This window comes from Hyla sarda, chromosome 1 (genome assembly GCF_029499605.1).
Source record: "Hyla sarda isolate aHylSar1 chromosome 1, aHylSar1.hap1, whole genome shotgun sequence".
In the NCBI taxonomy this organism is placed as follows: domain Eukaryota; kingdom Metazoa; phylum Chordata; class Amphibia; order Anura; family Hylidae; genus Hyla; species Hyla sarda.
In genome coordinates, this window is record NC_079189.1 from 504,087,426 (window position 1) to 504,108,609 (window position 21,184).

The following is a 21,184-nucleotide window of genomic DNA, read 5'->3' on the forward strand; positions in this document are numbered from 1 at the left end:
ATCAGGCCTATATCATCCCCTAATTTGGTCACCTCTATTATCATTTTGCCCCCTTTTGAGACCTCGGGAACATCAAGAGTGCCATATTCGTCAGTCTCCCCCCAGTCTCTATACACTTTAGACATTGGGAGATTATCTAGAGACTGGTTCACTTTCCCTATGTAACCCCCCTATTTGTAAAACATGGCTGGACCATCAATGAAGCACCTCCTGCCTTTAGTCTCGCCCCATTCCTCATAGTCATGTGTGCAGGACCCTCACTCCTCTTGTTTAAATATTTAGTGTATAACATTGTCTTTATTTGTACCTCCAAATTCCAAAAGCGCTGCAGAATCTGTTGGTGCTATATAAATAAATATTATTATTATTTTAGAGAGCTAATTATATTCCAGGCCAAAACTTTTTTTTATATATCAACTGGCTCCGGAAAGTTAAACAGATTTGTAAATTACTTCTATTAAAAAAATCTTAATCCTTCCAATAGTTATTAGCTTCTGAAGTTGAGTTGTTGTTTTCTGTCTAACTGCTCTCTGATGACTCACGTCCCGGGAGCTGTGCAGTTCCTATGGGCATACTTTCCCATCATGCAAGGGATATTCTCCCATCATGCATAGCTCCCGGGACGTGACATCATCATTGAGCAGTTAGACAGAAAACTTCAGAAGCTAATAACTATTGGAAGGATTAAGAGTTTTTAATAGAAGTAATTTACAAATCTGTTTAACTTTCCGGAGCCAGTTGAGATATATATATATATATATATATATATATATATATATATATATATATATATAAAAGGTTTTGCCTGGAATACCCCTTTAAGGAAATTGCTCAAAATTGATATCCCTTGATATCCCTTAAACTACAGGAGTGTAAGAATAGCCTCACACATAGTGTATATGCAGCGTATACTGAAATCCCCCACATCCACTGAGTACCTCTTGTCCCAGTGAGGGGAGGCCGACATTGTCCATATACAGTAGTCCCTCAAGTTACAATATTAATAGGTTCCAGGACAACCATTGTATGTTTGAAACCATTGTATATTGAAACCATTGTATGTTGAGACCAGAACTCTATGGAAACCTGGCAATTGGTTCTGAAGCCCCCAAAATGTCATCCAAAAATAGGAAAAAGTGAGGATTAAACAAAAATAAGTAGATAACTAATACAAATAAAGCAAATCCTTACATATAAAAGTATGAAAGAGCAGCTGGAGGCTGTAATCACTGTCTATTTCAGTGTTTTTCCCACCAGGGTGCCTCCAGCTGTTGCAAAACTACAACTCCCAGCATGCCCGGACAGCCAAAGGCTGTAGTTTTGCAACAGCTGGAGGCACCCTCCTTGGGAAGCATTGGTCTGTGTAGAGGACAGGAGCTTCTTCAGGGTCCTGTACAGTACACACAGTGTCCTTAAAAAAGTCAAATGGAGCCGCCCTCACCGGGTGTCCAAAGGAGCAGATAACGCTGGCACAGGTAAAGAGTACAGAACATGTAATACCTCCCTGTACTGTAGGGGGTGCTACCAGACAGAAATTCATCGCATGCGCTTCCGCAATACAGGGATTTTACCAGTGAATGTCCATTCAGATTGGTCGGTTATTCCAGCCATTGTATATTGAGTCTGGTTTCAAGTTACAATGGTTCCGAAAAGATCATCATATGCTGAAACTATTGTATGTTGAGACCATTGTAAGTTGAGGGAACACTGTACAAGTAAATAAAAACACTGAGTACAAGCCACCATATAATATAGAAAAAAACTATGTTATTTATTGATATAATACATACCAATAAAGATATAATACATACCAATAATAAAAAAAATACACAAGAGACCCATGAGAGAAGATAGATATAGGGGCAAATAAAAAAAAATTGGCATGCATAGTAATACAACAAGCATGATGAGCTTGATGCTTAAATACAGTATGATGAAAAAAATCTAAAAAACAGTAAAAGCCATGTCTGTTACCCACCACATAAACACACAAATCCCCAACATGCGTTTCACTGTCACCCAGTTTCATCAGGGGTAGCAGCTATCTTCTTTGTATAAAGTGTGTAACCAATTAGATTGCACTTTAAAACTCATATCCCTTAATTTAACCTGTAAGAATGAAATATATTTAATACTTTGTATAAGCATGTAATGAAAAAAAAAAGAGACAAAATGAACACTGGCTTTAACAGTGTACCCCTTTAACATTGCAGTAACATCACCACTGCAGTATTCCCAAACTACCTGACAGCTGACATGTTACTATAGCAATAAGACAGGGACCATTGTCAGGCTGCTCCATCCGAGACTGTTGCAAAACAGGTTGTCAATGGCTTTCTCCTGCATTTATTGCATGTTGTCTTCTAACCCCTTTTTTAGAGCAATTTGCTTCTTTATCACGTGTCTATTACTGCTCTTCATTCAATGTGCACATCTGCAAACACCTTCCATTTATGTGAAAGTGAATGGAAACCGCAGGGGGCTACCATTTAGAACGAAGCCTGGTTTGTAAACTATCATTTAGACATTAAGCTTTTCTGTTCTATGTAACAAGTTAGAAAACATACAGCAAAAAATCATTTCACTAGGAGTTCATTTAAATCAACTGTTTCTCCATTAGAACTGCAGCCATTGATTTCAGGGGCCGCATCCCGCCATGAAATACTATTAAAGGGGTATTCCAGGAAAAAACTTTTTTATGTATATCAACTGGCTCCAGAAAGTTAAATAGATTTGTAAATTACTTCAATTAAAAAAATCTTAATCCTTTCAGTACTTATGAGCTGCGGAAGTTAAGGTTGTTCTGATCTGTCTTAATCCTCTCTGATGACACCTGTCTCGGGAAACGCCCAGTTTAGAAGCAAATTCCCATAGCAAACCTCTTCTAAACTGGGCGTTTCCTGAGACACGTGTCATCAGAGAGGACTTAGACAGAAAAGAACAACCTAAACTTCAGAAGCTCATAAGTACTGAAAGGATTAAGATTTTTTAATAGAAGTAATTTACAAATCTGTTTAACTTTCTGGAGCCAGTTGATATATATAAAAAAAGTTTTTTCCTGGATAACCCCTTTAATGTAGTAAGAAACATATGAGCCACAAGCACAATGCATCTCACATCAGATACTTAATTCAACCTCACGTTTCCCACCATAAAGCACTGCCAGAAATGGAGAGATCCTCCCAAAGTGATTACTGGGATTCCATAGAACTTTTTCCAGCAGAATACTTTTTGGACTAGAAAGTTCAAGCTGTTGTCACAGCTGACAGGAATCCAAATGGGTCATTGCCTTGAGTGACATATGGTGTCTGTCTGATAAATTCCCTCAATCCTAAGAATAATATTGGTGTGAATTGAGCTGCCCGTAGGTATCGTGTACTCAGCGCCCTTCAGAGAAATAGAAATGTTAGGATCAGAGGAACAAATGCTCTATTCTTACCTCCACTATTGCTGATATTAGAAAAGGGTCTTTATTTTTGGGTCTCCTGGTGTCAGTTCTTTTCTGACCTGGAGACCCAATGGTTCGAATCCATTTATTATTATTTATAATAATAATAATAATACATTTGTACATCATTTTATTAAGTGACATTAAGTAAAATAAATATATAGCTCAAAAATAATGTCATCATTTAAATAGTTTCCGAAAGTCAACATTTTTTATAATAATACACAATAAGGGTGCGTTCCCACCTGGCGTATACGCAGCGTATTGCACGCTGCGCAAAATTTACGGCAGCAGCGGGAAATACGCTGCGTATTCCTGACTCACTATACACACAGGGCTTTCCGGCGTCAGCCCTATGCGTGTATTGAGTTTGGAGGCGGTGCTGTGTGCCAGCGTGACTGTGACGCGCGGCTCAGCCTCCAGAACTCACTACACGCATAGGGCTGCCGCCGGAAAGCCCTGTGTGTATAGTGAGCAAGGAATACGCAGCGTATTTCCCGCTGCTGCTGTAAATTTTGCGCGGCGTGAAATACGCTGCGTATACGCCGAGTGGGAACGCACCCTAAAAGTGACACAAATAATAAACTCTTAGATAGCTTTCAGTGAGCTTACTGTTGGCTCTATCCACTGTCTCAGTCTATGGCCAAACTCGCACAGTGTATTTTTGCCTATTTTTAGACATTAAAATGCCTATAAAACTGGATTTATAGCAAATTTTTTAACTATTCATTTTACAACTGCACTTCTATGTCAGCAATGAGGCTGTGTGGCTACAGTCTTACTCTCCCACTATGCATGTCTGTAGGGGTACTCTCCTACCACACATTTTGTTCTGAACATTGAGTGCGGGCTGCGGGGGTTGTGATGTCACACCACGCCCCTTGAGATGTCACACCACACCCCCTCAATGTAAGTTTATGATAGGGGGCGTGGTGGCTGCCACGCCCCCTCCCATAGACTTACATTGAGGGGGCGTGGGCTGATGTCACAAGGGGCGTGGTGTGACATCACGACCCCCGCAGCCCGCACCCAGCATTGGGAACCAAATGTTACAAATGCTTTGGCATTGGAGTACCCCTTTAAAGGGGTACTCCGGCGCTTAGACATCTTATCTTCTTTCCAAAGGATAGGGGATAAGATGCCTTATCGCGGGGGTCCCACCGCTGGGGACCACCGTGATCTTGCATTACGCACTCCATTAAAATAAGTCCCTGGAGCGTGTTCGCTCCCGGTCTGATTACTGTCGATCACGGGGCCGGAGTGTTGTGACGTCACACTCCGCCCCCTCAATGCAAGCCTATGGGAGGGGGTGTGGCGGCCGCCACGCCCCCTCCCATAGGCTTGCATTGAGGGGGCGGAGCGTGATGTCACACGGGGGTGGAGTCGTGATGTCACGCTCTTTCGCTCGCGTGGTCGGGATCCGAAGCCTCCAGCATTGTCGGAAGCTGTTGAGGTGGGTGCTGCAGCCGAGATCCCGGGGGTCACCAGCGGCGGGACCCCCGTGATCAGGCATCTTATCTCCTATCCTTTGGATAGGGGATAAGATGTCTAAGCGCCGGAGTACCCCTTTAAGATGTAAGCCACATAACAGAACAAAAAAACACCACACCCAATAAAAGATGTGACACATTTAATCAATTTAATCAATGACAATTCAATTGTTGCAAAAAATAAATATATAAATCAATAAGAATACGAGCAATACAGAACTGACACATTTTGGCCATTGTATTTTTAACCCTTGCACAAGAACAAGGTCTCACCTCTCCTTCCCTTCCGTGTAGTTGCTGTTCGGCGTTCTCGTTGAGATTCACCTTGGAGCCGCAAACTCTTGTTTGACACCGTAATTCCAAGTCTGATCTCTTTGCATTGAACTAACCTCATTTTATTCGACTGTGTAATTATGATGGAAGTGGGCCAATCCTAGGCAGTAGTTTGGACACAACCTTTTTGGAGTTTTGTTCCACTAGACTGGGTGAAGGAGGAAGGTTACAAGTAATAAGCCTCTCTGGCTGATTTGTAATGAACTAGTTATAAATGGCCCAGGATTTCATTGCTGCAGCCCCAGATTACAAAGCAGCTTTAACTAAGTGCATGCAAGCACATCTTATTTTGATCAGCTTTAGCAGAGCTATGTCTTGTAATTATCATAATCTAACAATTAGCCTGGCATCCGTCCTCAGTGTTTAATTACCCTGATAAACTGTAATTGAATAGCCAACTTAGAAACAAGGAAAAAAAAAACTTTTGTGTCTGCTTCAGGTAGGATCACTGCATCATTGTCCTCAGACTGCTCACTTGTGTTGCATAGACACAGAACTGCCTATCGCTTCCCCTGTTTTACATTCTACTAGGATTTCACCATCAGTGCTTGACCTTGACTATTAATCTTAGTGTTAGCGGAGCTTCTGCACATCGCTCAGGTTGTAGCATATGCGCAAATCAAACTGAGAAGAACAAACAGATTTAAATTTGCATGTAATGAGGGTAATGTAGCAAGCAGTATGCAAGTCCGTGATTATTTTCTCTTCCACCTTATTTATCAGTCTTCATTTTTTATTAATCATAATCCCAATGTTCATGTCATTATCAATGGTTTCAAACCACTGTGTTTTTTTCCCCAATTGTTCACATGTGTTATACTGTGTTATTTTTAGTCACTCCGTGTATGTGAATATATACACAGTCCACTGGTCCCTCAAGTAACATTATTAATCGGTTCCAAGACGACCATTGTATGTTGAAACCATTGTATGTTGAGACCATAACTGGTTCTGAAGCCACCAAAATGTCATCCAAAAAGAGGAAAAAGTGAGCATTAAGGAAAAATAGATAACTAATACAGATAAAGCAAGTGCTTACATATAAAAGTAAGAAAAATCTGCTGGGAGCTGGAAATCAGTGTCTATGTAAAGGACAGGAGCTTCTTCAGGGTCCTGTACAGTACACACAATGTCCTAAAAAATTTAAATGGAGCTGCCCTTACTTGGTGTCCAAAGGAGCAGCTTACCATGGCATAGGTTAAAGGGGTATCCCAGGAATTATTTTTATTTGACTGTGCTACAGGGGTTGTAAAATTAGTGTAGTTCATACTATAGTGTCTCTACCTGTGTGTGACGGTTTTCTCACAATTCTTCTGTGATTTTCACTCCAATATTTATTTTAAACAGCATACAAAATGACTGTTTTTCCAGGTTGCAATGTGGCCCAGACCTGACTCACTAGTCAGCTGATGACAGGGAGCCTGTCTGCTTCAATGGGTGGAGCGATCGCTAATGCAACTAATGCAACAGCTGTAGGCACCCTGATTGAAAACCACAGGTCTTTTGAATGGATGCAGCTCATTTATGTTTCAATGGGTGGGGTGGCTGATGTGTGGGAGAAAGGAAAATAGAATTATTGGATTTGTAGGCAAAAAAAGAAAAACTCAAACAGGAAATTCCAGTTCACAAAAACCTAGCCACAGTGTTATGGTAATCTCACAACATAGTAATTTAGCCCCAAGACAAGCGCAGATCCTTCCTAAGCATGTCCATTACTGTCTGGCAGGTACCTAGTAAAATCACCTTATGGTGGATAACCCATTTAAGAGTAGTACAGAACATGTAGTACCACCCTGTACTGTAGGGAGCACTACCAGACAGGAATTCAGTGCATACTCTTCAGTAATACAGGTGTTTTACCAGTAAAATGCCCATTCTGATTGGTTAGTTCTTCCAGCCATTGATATGTTTTGCAGATCTGGACTGTCCATAGCATTGTATGTTGAGTCTGGTGTCAAGTTTCAATGGTCCATTGTATGTTGAAAATATTGTATGTTGAGTCTATTGTAAGTTGAGGGATCACTGTATATACACACACACATATATATATATATATATATATATATATATAGTTTTTTTTTTTTAGTGTCCACCCCCAGCTGAACAATAAGTTGTCTACTTTGAACAGTTCACTATTTTGGATGAAAAGTCTATCACAAACTATTCCATAAATAGGACCCTTTGCATCACCAATAATCTGTGGTCGATGTTAACACCAAGTGTTCAGTTTCTCTGCAGCACCCCCTCTGGGGAAATTGAGCATTACACAAATCCCATTTAAAACAATAAGGACTTTGAGGGAGATTTATCAAAACCTGTGCAGAAAAAAAGTCAACCAATTGCCCTTAGGAACCAATCAGATTGCTTCTTTCATTTTTTTAAAATAGGCCTCTGAAAAATAAAAGAAGCAATCTGATTGGTTGTTATGGACAGCTAGTCATCTCTTCCTGTACACAGGTTTGATAAATCTCCCCATTTGTGTGTACTGCATGGACATGCTCAGTCCTCCAAGGATAGTGTGCTCTATGTAGCTGCTCTCCATTTCAATAGATGAGGCTAATATACAGGGAACCCCTCACTACTTACACAGATTTGCCTACTAAGGTATTTGTAAATAGTGATACAATTCCATGCATCACGCAAAAAGTTATTCTTGATTTAAAGGAACAATGCGTAATGCTTAATTTCCCCTGCGGGGGTGCTGCAGGGAAACTGAACACTTGGTGCTGCGATTGAGCACAGATTTCATCTAATCATAAACTTTGAATATACAGAATCAAGTTGTGTTATTAGGGTTGTGTCACCAATAACATTAAGTGGTGCACATTTGTATATGATCAATTGCACCATAAAAATCTCACCCCAGGAAATGTCAGATTTGCCTCTAAGTAATAAATATCCCTGTTCTAGATATTGCTGGACCCTGCAGAAAACACAAAATAGATTTAGAACAAACATTTTATGGGTCATGCTGTTATAATTTATAGATAGCCTGCCATACTACAGCTCCCCCCCCCCCCCCATATTTTATTGTAAACCATGATCTGCATGTACACGGAACACACTGTAAAACTGGAGGCTATTAAACAAAGGCAGAAACTGCGAACGGGAAATATATTGCACTTTGTTCCCATATTATCATAATTAGATTTGAGAAGCTTTGGCGAACTACGGTATAATATTAATTCACAGAATATACAAAGTCATGATTATAAAATAAGCCATTAACTTTCTCCTTTGAAATATTTTATTTTTTTGCATTTCTATAGTTAACTAATGGAGAAAAAAAAGGACGGAACGATGATTCCAATCTGGTTAAGTCTTGTATCATTGGAGATGAAATCTACCCCATGTGCAAAAAATACAATTGATGCAAATAAATCCACAAACCCTGTATATACCGTATTTGATTTATTTAAATACAAAGGACATAGATAGAATTCCTGCTATAAACAAGTGTCTGGCTAATAATTTACATATAGATGAGGTCTTTTCATGTGATCTAATAATGATTTATAATCTTGCAGGACACTTATAGATACCACTTGCATATTGCTTAGTTGTTCTAGGTTAAAAATAAAATGGGATTAAAAAAAATTCACAACATATTAGTAAGGCTTACAAGTTATTATTATTATGTGTAAGATGTCGCTAGTCCTGGGGTTGTTGACATCAGGATGGCAGCAAAAAAGTTATTCCGTATACAGTGGTCCCTCAACATACGACGGTAATCCGTTCCAAATGGACCATCGTTTGTTGAAGCCATCGTATGTTGAGGGATCCGTGCAATGTAAAGTATAGGACAGTGGTCTACAACCTGCGGACCTCCAGATTTTGCAAAACTACAACACCCAGCATGCCCGGACAGCCAACGGCTGGTCCGTAGGTTGAAGACCAATGGTATTGGAGGTTATACTCGTGTCCCCGATGCTCCGGACCATCACCACTGCCTAGTCCATCGCTGTTTCCGCGTCCTTGGGGTTCCCCCGACGCTCTGGCAATGCCTCTGCTTCCCCGGCATCCTCGCTTTCCGTCACCGCCATCACGTCACTACGCACGCCGCTCCTATTGGATGACGGGATGGCGTGCACAGCGATGTGATGGAGAACGCCGACGATGCAGGGGATCCCGAAGAGGACGCGCCGGAGCCCCGAGGACAGTTAAGTGATCGTCAGCGGACCACACGGGGCACCGTAAACGGCTATCCGGTGGCAGCTGAAGCAGTCTGCGCTGCCGGATAGCCGTTTATGCGATGGCCCCGACATACAAAAGCATCATATGTTGATGCTGCCTTCAACATGCGATGGCTTCTGAGAGGCCATCGTATGTTGAAATGATCGTATGTTGGGGCCATCGTAGGTCGGGGGTCACTGTATACTGTGGCATACCCAATGCAGGTCCATTGTGATGGACAGAATCTAGTCTACTAGAGACTACGTTAAGTCCATTTTCTGGACATGAATATCATGAACTTATTTTGCAGGACTCAAAAACGCAGTAGAGTCTGGCAAAAAAGAATTTATGTTTGGTAAACAGACCAAACTTAGTCACTAGCAGAGTTATTGACATCAGTGGGTCTTTCTGTGGTAGGCCTTTTTGAAGCAATTTCGAGATGTACTGGTAATATACTGCACTTAAAAGAAGTAAGCATAGCCTAAGATGTACTCCAGTAGCGTAAGGTTAGGTTTACATCTGCATCAGAGGTTTCTTTGGGGCCTCCATCTCAGATTCCATTAAGAAATATGAACAAACATGATGGTCTCCTGTATGATGGACACCAGTGGATCTCAAGAGATCCTATTGACTTTAATGGGTTCTGTCAGGTTTCTATCTGGTATTCAGCATTTTGTAGGATTCTGCATGCTGCTTTTTTTTGGTCCTGATATTTGCAAGGGAGGCCAAGAATAGAGCCTCAGATGCCGATATGAATGAAACCTAAAGCTTGTTCAAACACTTGATTTCTGAAGTGCTTGTTGGTGGCCTTGTAGGGGGCATAAAATAACCTCTATAATTGTATATTACAAATATGGCCATATGGTGCAGTCACGTAGTATTGTATTCTTTCTTAAAGAGGAACTCTTCTCTTGCTTGGTGCGGCTGTGGCTGACACGACCCCTCCATGTATCTCTATGGGATACAGCGCATGTGTATCTCCTGCTTTCCCATAGAGATACAAAGAGGAGGTGTGTCATGTGGTGGTCAACACTTATCTGGCACGGAGGTCGCTCGGTGCATGAGGAGAGCTGGGGCACTGGGCATCAAACACTTATCTCCTTTCCTGTGCAGAGGGATAAGCTGTAATGTACCAGAGTTCCCCTTTATGTTCAATGCTTCTAGAAAGAAATACCAAGCAAGTAAACACATTTATTTGTTGTCACAGATTTCATCAATTATAAACTCACACAGTAGATTATGAATCCATACAATAGTGTCCAGTATTTTTTTTAAATAAAAAATAAATCAATGTTAAAAATTCCTAATGTACTCCAATGTTAAATCTTTTTAAATTGTTTACATAGAGCAGGACATATTAAGTTAATGGCCCATAAATGTTCTGTTCCATTTACCTTTCCAAGTCCATTGGATGTAAAATGGTTCTTTGAGAGCGCACCACTTGTTGACTACCTTCCCTACATCAGAATATTCAGCGTGTTATAGAATTCCATGTGTTCTTTCTCAATACCCAGATGCTATGGAGATGTCCTGAATACAGATTTTAATTTACTAGGTCTTAATGAGTATTGTAACTGAGACAGAAAGTTAAATGGAATTACTATGACCTTGAGATCATGCTGATAAAAGCGCAAAGATCATCTTGCAATGAATAAGATGTTCCAAGTACAGTATTATTTGAGGCTGTGCTTGTTTTACCAAGCGACTCATTTAAATGATTTAGCTCCCTATTAATCATAATTAGATTGTGATTATTACCTTTCCTGAAATTCAGATCATTAAATTTTTTTTTAGTTATGTAGGATCGGACATGCTGCGGGTCTTATTTATACTTTAGCACTTGCATTGAACAAAGTGTTATGGCATTGTAACCAATACAAATTGAGAATTTCAGTAGTACAAATTCCGGCTTCACATAGATGGACTTATTGTAATCCTATTTAACTGTCTGTATTCTGACCGTACAGTAATGCTTCGATCTCCCTGTGGTTCCAGTGATCAATAGTGCATTAAAAGGGTATTCCGGCCATAGACATATTGGGGGGAGATTTATCAAAACCTGCCCAGAGGAAAACTTGCCCAGTTGCCTATAGCAACCAATCAGATCGCTTCTTTCATTTTGCAGAGGCTTTGTCAAAAATGTATGACTGGAGCAGCGCATAGCTGCCAAAGGCTGTCCGGTCATGCTGGGAGTTGTAGTTTTGCAACAACTCGAGGTACATTTATTGGGAAACTGCTATCTATATAAATATATATTTCAAATGCTTGTTGATATGCCATTCTTTTTGATATGCCATGTCAAGATAACAAATCCCATCTACTTGCTGAAACTGATATAGCAATGCATTTACACCGAACATCTTGTCAAGCTGTCATCTTCTTCATCTTTGTTTTATTAACCATTTACTGGACATAGCAGAAAGAACAGGTAGCGCTTGTTGGTATACAATTATATATACTGTATATATGTATATATATATATATATATATATATATATATATATATATATATACATGTAAAACTCAATGTGTGTGTATGTTCCAGCATCACGTCCAAACGGCTAAATATATTAACATGAAACTTGGCAAATATGTTACTAATGTCAACAACAAACATAGGATAGGTGATTTAGCCCTTACTCATCCCCATTTGCCAGGGGCGGGGTTTATGTTTAAAGTCCCATACAAGTCAATGGGAAATATATGTTACAGCATAACTTCCATACAGCTGGAGATATTGCAATAATACCTGGTACACTTATTACTTATATGTCAAATAAAAATATATGATAGTTAAATTATCCCTTACCTACACCCTTATATAAAAGATGGGATTTTGTTTCAAGTCCCATGCAAGTATATGGGACTTCCAGTACCTTACTCCACAAGCTCCGCTCTACATCTCCTGATGAATGTTTCAGTCCAGCTTGCAAGCCACACCCCATCTCACAAAGACACACCCACTGTTTAAGCCCCACCCCTTTGTTGTTCTCTACCCTTTTTGTGCTTTGGTCTGGCTTGCCAATCATCCCCAGTCCCACAAAGCCACGTCCCTTTCTATTTTCAGCTTACAATATCTTCATCACAAATCAGTCCCATCTGAGGACGGGACATGAGGTCAGGATATGATGATGGGACATAAGGACGGGACATGAGGACAGCATAGGAGGATGGGATAGGAGGACAGGATAGGAGGATGGGGTATGAGGATGGGGTATGAGGATGGGGTATGAGGACGGGGTATGAGGACGGGGTATGACTTCAGGATATGAGGACGGGATATGAGGTCGGAATATGAGGTCAGGATATGAGGACGGGATAGGAGGACGGATTAGGAGGACGAGATAGGAGGACAGGATAGGAGGTCGGAATAGGAGGTCATGATATAGGGATGGGATTTGGGGTTGGGATATGGCAACAATATATGAGGATGGGGTATAAAGTCAAAAGCTTCCACCTTTATTGATTTTTCTCCCCAACAAGGATTTGGAAGGAAAAACCGGGCAATGTCGGGTACTCAGCTAATATATATATATATATATATATATATATATATATATATATATATATAAACAATTGTGCATATATATATATATATATATATATATTATTTTTTTTTTTTAGATCGTAAAATTACTTTTACCATATCACGGAACTTAAGTTATAATGAATTGTAATATAATCTCATTATTTTAGCATTAAAAATAATAATTTCATACAATTCCTTAACAATATCATTGGACGCACCGGCTGAAAATCATTTTAGGCTGAATCATTTCTATTTAAAACTGTTAATCTATCTTTTAATTATATATGCAAAGGAAAAGTCTAGAACAGTTAGGGACAATTCTGGGAGAATTTGATTAATGAGTCGCTCTGTCTGTTGAATGAGCAAACATTTTGGAAGGCTCCATTTCTGCCACTTCTAGCAGCTGTAAAGAGTAAAGGTCAGTCTATGAACATTTACTGTATGAATTACTAACTTCCACCTGTGGATCCAGGAAACTCAAAACTTCCTGTCGCTAGTCTTTAAAACCTTATGGAGCTTCAGAAGTCTGTGAAATAAAATTATCAAAGCAAAAAATTTTTGTTTTGTTGCATTGTTATGTCAAGTTTTAACAATTTATGTTTTTCTGTGTCTATTTCAAAATAGACAAATAAAAAAGAAACATGAAAAAAACTTTTGATGCCACATCTGCATGTGCTTGTCTGAAATAGGAAAATGTATCTGTAAACTCCATTGGGTACAAAGATTGATGTAAATGATGATATTTTTGCACAGCCATGGGAAATATAGGTGCAGCATTTAAATAAATAAATATATAAAAATATAGGGGCTCTGAGAGGGTAGTGTTTCTCCTTGTTCAGACATGGAAACTCAGGTCAGGTAATGCTTCCTGGGAAAGGAGGTATGTAAATAAGATCTCCTCAAGAAGTAAGAAAGATAGCTGTCTAGTGCCACTAGTCTGAGCCATTGTTATGTCATGTTCATACGATCTACCTTTTTTCCCCCCGGCTATTTCAAATTAAGTAAATATGTCATAGTAAAAACACTTCAGGTGCAACATCTGCAAAGACCTAGCATGTGTTTGTCTGAAAAATTTGACTGTTAACCCCAATGGGTACAAAGACTGATTTGAATGATGTCATCCATGGGATATATAGTTGCTACAGAAAAAATGGGGTCTAAGAGGGTAGTATTTCTCTTTGTTCTTGTTCAGATGTGGGAAATCTCATAGGCCATGCAAAGCTTCCTGTGAAAGAAGGTATGTAAATAAGCTCTCCTTAAAGGGGTACTCCTGTATTGAAAAAGGCAAATCAGAGAGCACAATTATACGAATCCATTTGTGTCAACTTAGAAAAAAATGGGTAAGGACATCAGCCAGATTCATTGATGGTGGTACTACCGACGGGGTGCAAAGGTGAAGGATTGCAATAGAACTGGCATAAAAATGGCAAACAAGATTAAGCTTGCACTCCCCATTCTTCTAGATTCTTCATACGGTCATTCCATTCTGGCAGGGAGACCTTGGTGATGCGGGTTGCTCAGAGGCAAACAGACGTTTTCACTCACACCTGTGTGCTTCTTCTGGCAGCCGTCACGACCCCTCCCATAGACTTGCATTGAGGGGGCATGATGTGACATCATGAGGGGGCGGGGCTATGACATCACAATATTTCAGAGCTGGCTCCAGCGTTCGGAACAGTTTGTTCCAAATGCTGAGCAGTGGAGTACCCCTTTAATAAGTAAGAAAGTTAGAGCTCTAGTGTCACCTATGAGAGGTAGTTAGTTTGGGCCATAAAAGAGCGGTGGGTCATGTGGTACTACATAGCCAGCATTCTTCCTCTGGGAAGAGCCTATTTACAAACATCAAAACAGGAAATGTAAAAATAAAGTCACAAATGTGTTGGAACAATCTGGATATTTCTAGGCTATAGACAGTTAAGCAATTGTAAAAGATCAAAGATCACTCTATATCATAAGTTATGTATTATAGTATCATAAGTCTGTTTTATAGTACACAGAAGTCTAACTCATGCAAGTGGAAATAATAACTATGCCAGTAAATCTTCCTCTTAGGAATTTGGTTGATAGAAAAATTAAAAAAATGTTGCATAGACACCAGATACGAAATTCTCCCATATATTAATGGTCATTTTTACCTATATCCAGGATACTATTCTTGCAGTAAGATGCTGTTGTTTATCACTTAAATTTCCCATATATTCTGCAAGCAACTATATGAACAATGACTACTTCTTTGGTCAACATGTCATATAGCTCATGTGATGTTGTTAGTAAGTCACATATAGTCATAACTTGATATTTTACTGTATTGTCTGATAGGAAGTCTGTTGTGTAGCTTTAGGATTAAATTGGGACCATATTGAGGCCTGATGATAAAAAAAAAAAACATTAATTCAGTTGAAAACGCTTATTTTACTACAGAAAAATGAGACATCCTACTTTGAATATTGACTTGCTACCAAGCAAATATCTCTCCTAAAGTAACATCAAAACATGAGGTTATAGTGCCTGTATAATTCCATAGATATCCATTGTATTAGCCATCATTGCTAATCTGAAAATGGCTGGTTTTGCGCAATGGAGGTCTGAACCAGGATATCCAACATTCTTGCTCCCATGCTGGGATAACATATTAGCAATGCTGACTAATAAGGGGTCTATCTCCAGAACTGGACTGCGGATCTGGGTAGGTTATACCTTTATTGGGTTCACTGGCACTATAAACCTGTGTATTGGGTATAGTGCAGGTGAACCGGTTGTCAGTTTCCCTTGAAGGCAAAGGAGTTGCTCAATTTAGCACCTGCCCTGAAGAAAGTGGTGCCCTGTTTGAGTGGAACATGGTCGAGCATGCTCCTCTGCACTCTTATTTATTGTCTATAGGGCTGGCAGAAACAACAGAACAAAATTGAATGGGGAGCCACCAAGTATGCTCAACTGGGTCCCATCAGTGGATCCCGCAGACATTAAACATTTTTCAGTTATCCTTAGGATAGGTGATACATGTCCATTGTAGTACAGCTCCTTTAAAGGGGTACTCCGCTTCCCCAGCGTTTGGAACATTTTGTTCTGAACGCTTGGAGCGGGCAGGGGTCGCGACATCAAAACCACATCCCCTTGTGACGTCACACCACACCCCCTCAATGCAAGTCTATGGGAGGGGGCGTGGCCATGACCCCTCCCATAGACTTGCATTGAAGGGGTGTGGTGTGACATCACGAGGGGACATGGCCGTGATGTCACGACCCCACTGCCTGCAACAAGAATTCTAAACGAACACCTGGTGCTGCACAGGGATCACGGGGGATCCCTGCAGCAGGACCCCATGATCAGACATCTCATCCCCGATCCATTGGATATCTAGGGGCAGAGTACCCCTTTAAACTTGTAGCCATTGGAATGAACATTCTGATAGAGGCACTTCTTCAGCTGTTCTTCTTGTATTCAATGAAATACATTTGTTTCTTCCTATGTCAGGATACATTGATTGTACTTTTGGCTAAAAGTCTTAAATTCATGGGATGACATTTGTATATACAATAAGTGTGTGACAGCAGCACTGGCAGAAGAAAGATTGTACAGTTTTACAGATGTCAACCATCAAACTGAAACATACCATGACCCCTTTTTAATCTTTGTTTACACTTCTGGTTCATCAATGTGACGGCTGGTGGAAGAAGATCAATTAGTTGATAGGGAAGGAGGTCACTGAGCAGGGGTTATTGTATCATCAATATAATGTGATAGATTGAAGAGCTGCTGTGAACCGTGCATTAGAAGTGATGTATAATTTTGGGTTTCAGAAGTTCCTCTAATAAGCTTTATGTTTCATTAATCTGAAGATGAACTTTGATCACATTTTATTTTTTTTCAAGCACAGCAAACACAAAGCAGGCACAGCTAGAGAATACATGGTGAACCTAAAAGCCAACCTTTTGTTAGTGAGCATTCTGACTGATAAACAGACTGACAAAAAAAAAAGATTTACTTTGTTTCATTAAACAGAAATGTAGCAAAATTCCTACATGACAAATAGATCCGCTGTTCAATCGACTTGTGTGATTACATGATGACCATACATGATGTCAGTTGTTTGGAATTTCCTTTTCTGAAAGGTTTAGGGCTGTGCTATTGAGAGTTTAAAGGGTATGTGCATCTTCTGCTGTCATTGAGACACATTAGTGGTGGTCTGTGAGCCAAGATCCAGACTGATTGCTAGAACAAAGGGTCCGCATCGTGGCCCTTTAGGTTAATTTGGTTTCACCTAGAGATTTCCAAGAAGGAACTAACGGTTTATTACATCCTGATCAGTTTGGAAGGGAATGTCATTATCTTAATTCACTGAATCATATGTATCTGAGTGAAACCAGTTGAAGCCAAGAAGAAATATTTCTAACTGAAGTAGTGCAAGAACTGTAGTCTGGAGATGACTCATTGGGGGAGATATATAACAGTTAACGTGCCTGAATTTTGGTGTCATTGAGCAAAAAAAAACAACAAAAATAACAAAAAAACAAAAACAAAACTGGTGTGTGTTATTAGACACATGAATTAAAGATGTGTGCCACACTTGGCAACGTGATGTTGTTTTAAAAAAGTGGGCATGACTGTATAAAAGGGGGCGTAGGTTACATGTGCATCAAAAAATTAAGCATTTAAAAGGGGTCTAACAATTTGACTAGACAATTTTAGAGTTGTAGTAAATTTTCAAATACCGTGAACAAGTGTTTACATTTAGAGGACTGCATACAGATAGCCATATACTTACATTAAAGGGTACCTGTCATCAAACCATATTTTCTAAACTAACTCAGATCATATTTCCTAACTACTCCTAACACCCCTCCTGACTTTAAAAAGCTCTGTATCATTCCTTTCCCCTTGGTCACATGATGTGAGCTCCCGGCAGGAAAAGGTGGGCATTCTTCAGCAGGTGTAACGTCACTGAAACCTGCGAGAGCTGTGCCTCACCATGCCCCGCATGCACTTCCTGAGTTTGGTCTCCTGCCAGCCCGGGAGGAGACCAAACTAACTGTTTAACTTGCGGCAGGAAACAGAACAGAGCCACCTCGTGGCCGTTTTTTCATTCCCATTAAAAACATATAAGAATTGTAACAGCAAGTAAAGAGCAAAGTGTCTTAGAATTACATAAGGAGCAATATATTAAAAGTTTAGTTTGGTGACAGGTACTCTTTAACTGTCAGCTGAGAGTTATCTCCTCATAGACATAAACATTCGCATGACCAGACATTCATGTTTTCCTAATGTGGAGGGGTAAGAGACAGTCAGAAAGCTCTGGTATCAACTTATCTCTTCTAGAACAATAGGGTTAGGATGTAAAATCCAACACATTGACCCTTTTCTCCACCGACTTCATTTGTCTGTGCACGTTAAGAGATCGCTATACACTTTAGACATTAGTGGAACCCACTGAAGTTGGCAGGTTTTTCTGACTTTAGTCTAAGGTGTATAGACACTTTATGAACTCAACAGTGTTTTTTTTCTCCCCCATTGATATTAATGGAAGACCTTTGAAAACACCCATTGTGACCTGTAAAGAGCTCATTGCATTGATGGAAAGGGAGAAAGTTAACTGTCCCTGTTATCTACTGCCAATGGTGGAACATCTAGCTTTATAATAGAGGTGTTACTTTCATTGTAATGTTGCCTTTGATTAAAGCAGGATGACAGCTGAAAAGTGATCTCTACAGAACAGGCAGTGACAGACTATTGGAGGTTTAGTGTTCAGTGTGAATACTGCAAGATTTCAGTATTTTCATAGCGTCGATAAAGACTGAGAATTGAAAAAAAATCTTAAAAAATATGCTTAACATAAAAATTGATTTAAAAAAAGAGGTCATTGGCGGATCGCACTTTCCTTTTAAATGGTGTACAATCTGCCTACTGTTTCATATAAATGGTAATAATAAACCAATTACAAGAATTGTACAAATGACATTAGGTAAAACTGACAATTGTCGTAAGATTCATGACCATCAAAGTTTTCCTTTCATATATTCCAGGCAGCCTTTTGATTACAAAACCATTCTTCCTCCGAATGATCAGCCCATCTTTTCTGAAATACATATTTCATGCAATTTTTCTCTTTGCAAAGCCTTGGGTGGGCTTTAAATTTCAGTCCTAATTTATCATTCATAGCACATCGGTGTCAAATGTCACAAAAATGACACTTGCAAATTCTCTGGTCTTGCATGTCAGAAAATGCTTTATAATAATTAAAGAGAAAACCCATTTGGGCTAGACTACCTAAGGCTACAATGATCGTCTGGCTCTTGTTCAGAGCTGTCAGGTTAGCACGAGCGCTATTAATTCATATCCCAGAATCCTTTTATCATAAAGCTGCAGATTCTTTTCTGTGTAGTTTGGCAGTGAAACTGCATTGCTTTTACGTTTCTTGTAAATGCTGTACAAGACTTTGTATGTGTGTTAAAAATAAGTGCCAGCAATGTGTAACTGTATAAATATGGTCGTCCTGATGTTATAAATCCTGGTAAATAGCTAGGACCTGGCATGATTCAGTAACAATCATACCTAATCCATTTAGTCTATATAGTATTTCATTCATAGATTATTACAGTATAATATACTTGAGGAACACATAATATTTTCCCCGTCTTTCCCGTGTGCTTATCTTCTTCTGCCCTATGCCCAATATATTGTTCCTAGTATTATTATTTTTTCTATGACATTTGTATAGCTTTTAAAAAGAAATTTTAGACATTCTCTAGTTCAGTGACATCATTTTAAAGTGAAGGTTAAGCTTTATCTGTCGTCTGATGTGCCATTGTATCTCAGCTCAAGGACTCCCATTAGAATGGGGCACTTTGGTTGCATTATAGTGCCATCCATTGAAGTGGCAGTGTCGACGACCTAGCTCAGAGATATGAAAACCCCTAAGTAGTGCTGATTTGATATGTAGATAAGAGTGCAGTGGCCTCTTCATTCATGCAATCGATGGGGATATCAGCTCAAGGGGCACTACCCATCCTATTCACTGACATGTCTCAATGACATCAATTACAGTAGATAGATCAAGGCATACCTTGACTTTAATCCTAAGTACAAACTTTAAGATATATTTTAGTGTTTCATATATACACTATAAAAAGCTATACATCCCAAATCTGCTTATGAGTTTAACCATTTTTTATTGTTTCTGTATGGCAGGTTTGTGAGAGGTGACTACCACATTGAAGTCTGCATCAATGACTATCTAGATGTATTCTGCCCTCATTATGAAGACTCCGTGCCTGAAGATAAGACTGAGAGATACGTTTTATTCATGGTGAACTTTGATGGCTACAGCTCTTGTGATCACACATCCAAAGGCTTCAAAAGATGGGAGTGCAATCGACCCCACTCTTCCAATGGACCACTAAAGTTTTCAGAAAAATTCCAGCTCTTCACTCCCTTCTCATTAGGATTTGAATTTAGACCAGGAAGAGAATATTATTATATATGTGAGTACATTTTAGCTTCTTATATTCTCAGGGGATCCATCTTTATACAGTGTCAGGTCTTGGAAAGAAATTTGTATTTGTCATCAAAATCACGGGGGGCTGGCAGGCTGGGTGCATTTTTTTAAAATTACTTTAAAGTTCTATTTAATCCTTTTCTTTTTCTTTACTTTGGTACATATGACAATACAAAATTATGATGCACATAGAGAAAAGGGCTTTGGACCAAGTGTGTTGCCTTGCCTCAGAAGTGGCATAATGGTACCACATTAAAAGTGTCATAGTACCACCTTAGACATGACGTGGTACATTACTTAAGAGGTTGTCTGGTCTAGAAAATCCCTTTTTGGCCTTAAAAACATAGTCAATTTTATTTTTGTATTTTTGTTGCCTTCTAAAAATCATAACTCTCTTATATTTCCATCCACAGACCAATATGAGGGCTTGTTTTTTGCAGGACCAATTGTCCTTTGTAATGACATCACTCATTATACCATGAAATGTATGGCACAACCATACAAATATTAAGTGTGTGGAAAATATAAAAGAAAACCGTAATTTTGCAAATTTTGGAAGGTTTTGTTTTCACTCTGTATACTTTACAGTAAAAATGACGTTTTTTTTTAATTTTGTGGGTCAATACAATTAAAATGATACCCATGATTACTTATGTTTCTATGTTTATGTCTCCAAAAGGGGACTATTTATGGCAATTATTTCATATACATATATGCAT

The 21,184-nt window shown here is 39.3% G+C and overlaps 1 protein-coding gene across 4 annotated transcripts in view; it reads left to right on the plus strand.

The window, feature by feature from the left end:
* EFNA5 (ephrin A5) overlaps positions 1 to 21,184 on the plus strand; it is a 427,405-nt gene that overhangs the window by 329,676 nt on the left and 76,545 nt on the right. For all 4 annotated transcript variants that reach the window (XM_056537505.1, XM_056537506.1, XM_056537503.1 and 1 more), the window contains one exon: positions 20,159 to 20,451. In XM_056537505.1, coding sequence (XP_056393480.1) covers positions 20,159 to 20,451 — 293 coding nt within the window. The remainder of the gene's footprint in view (positions 1 to 20,158; positions 20,452 to 21,184) is intronic.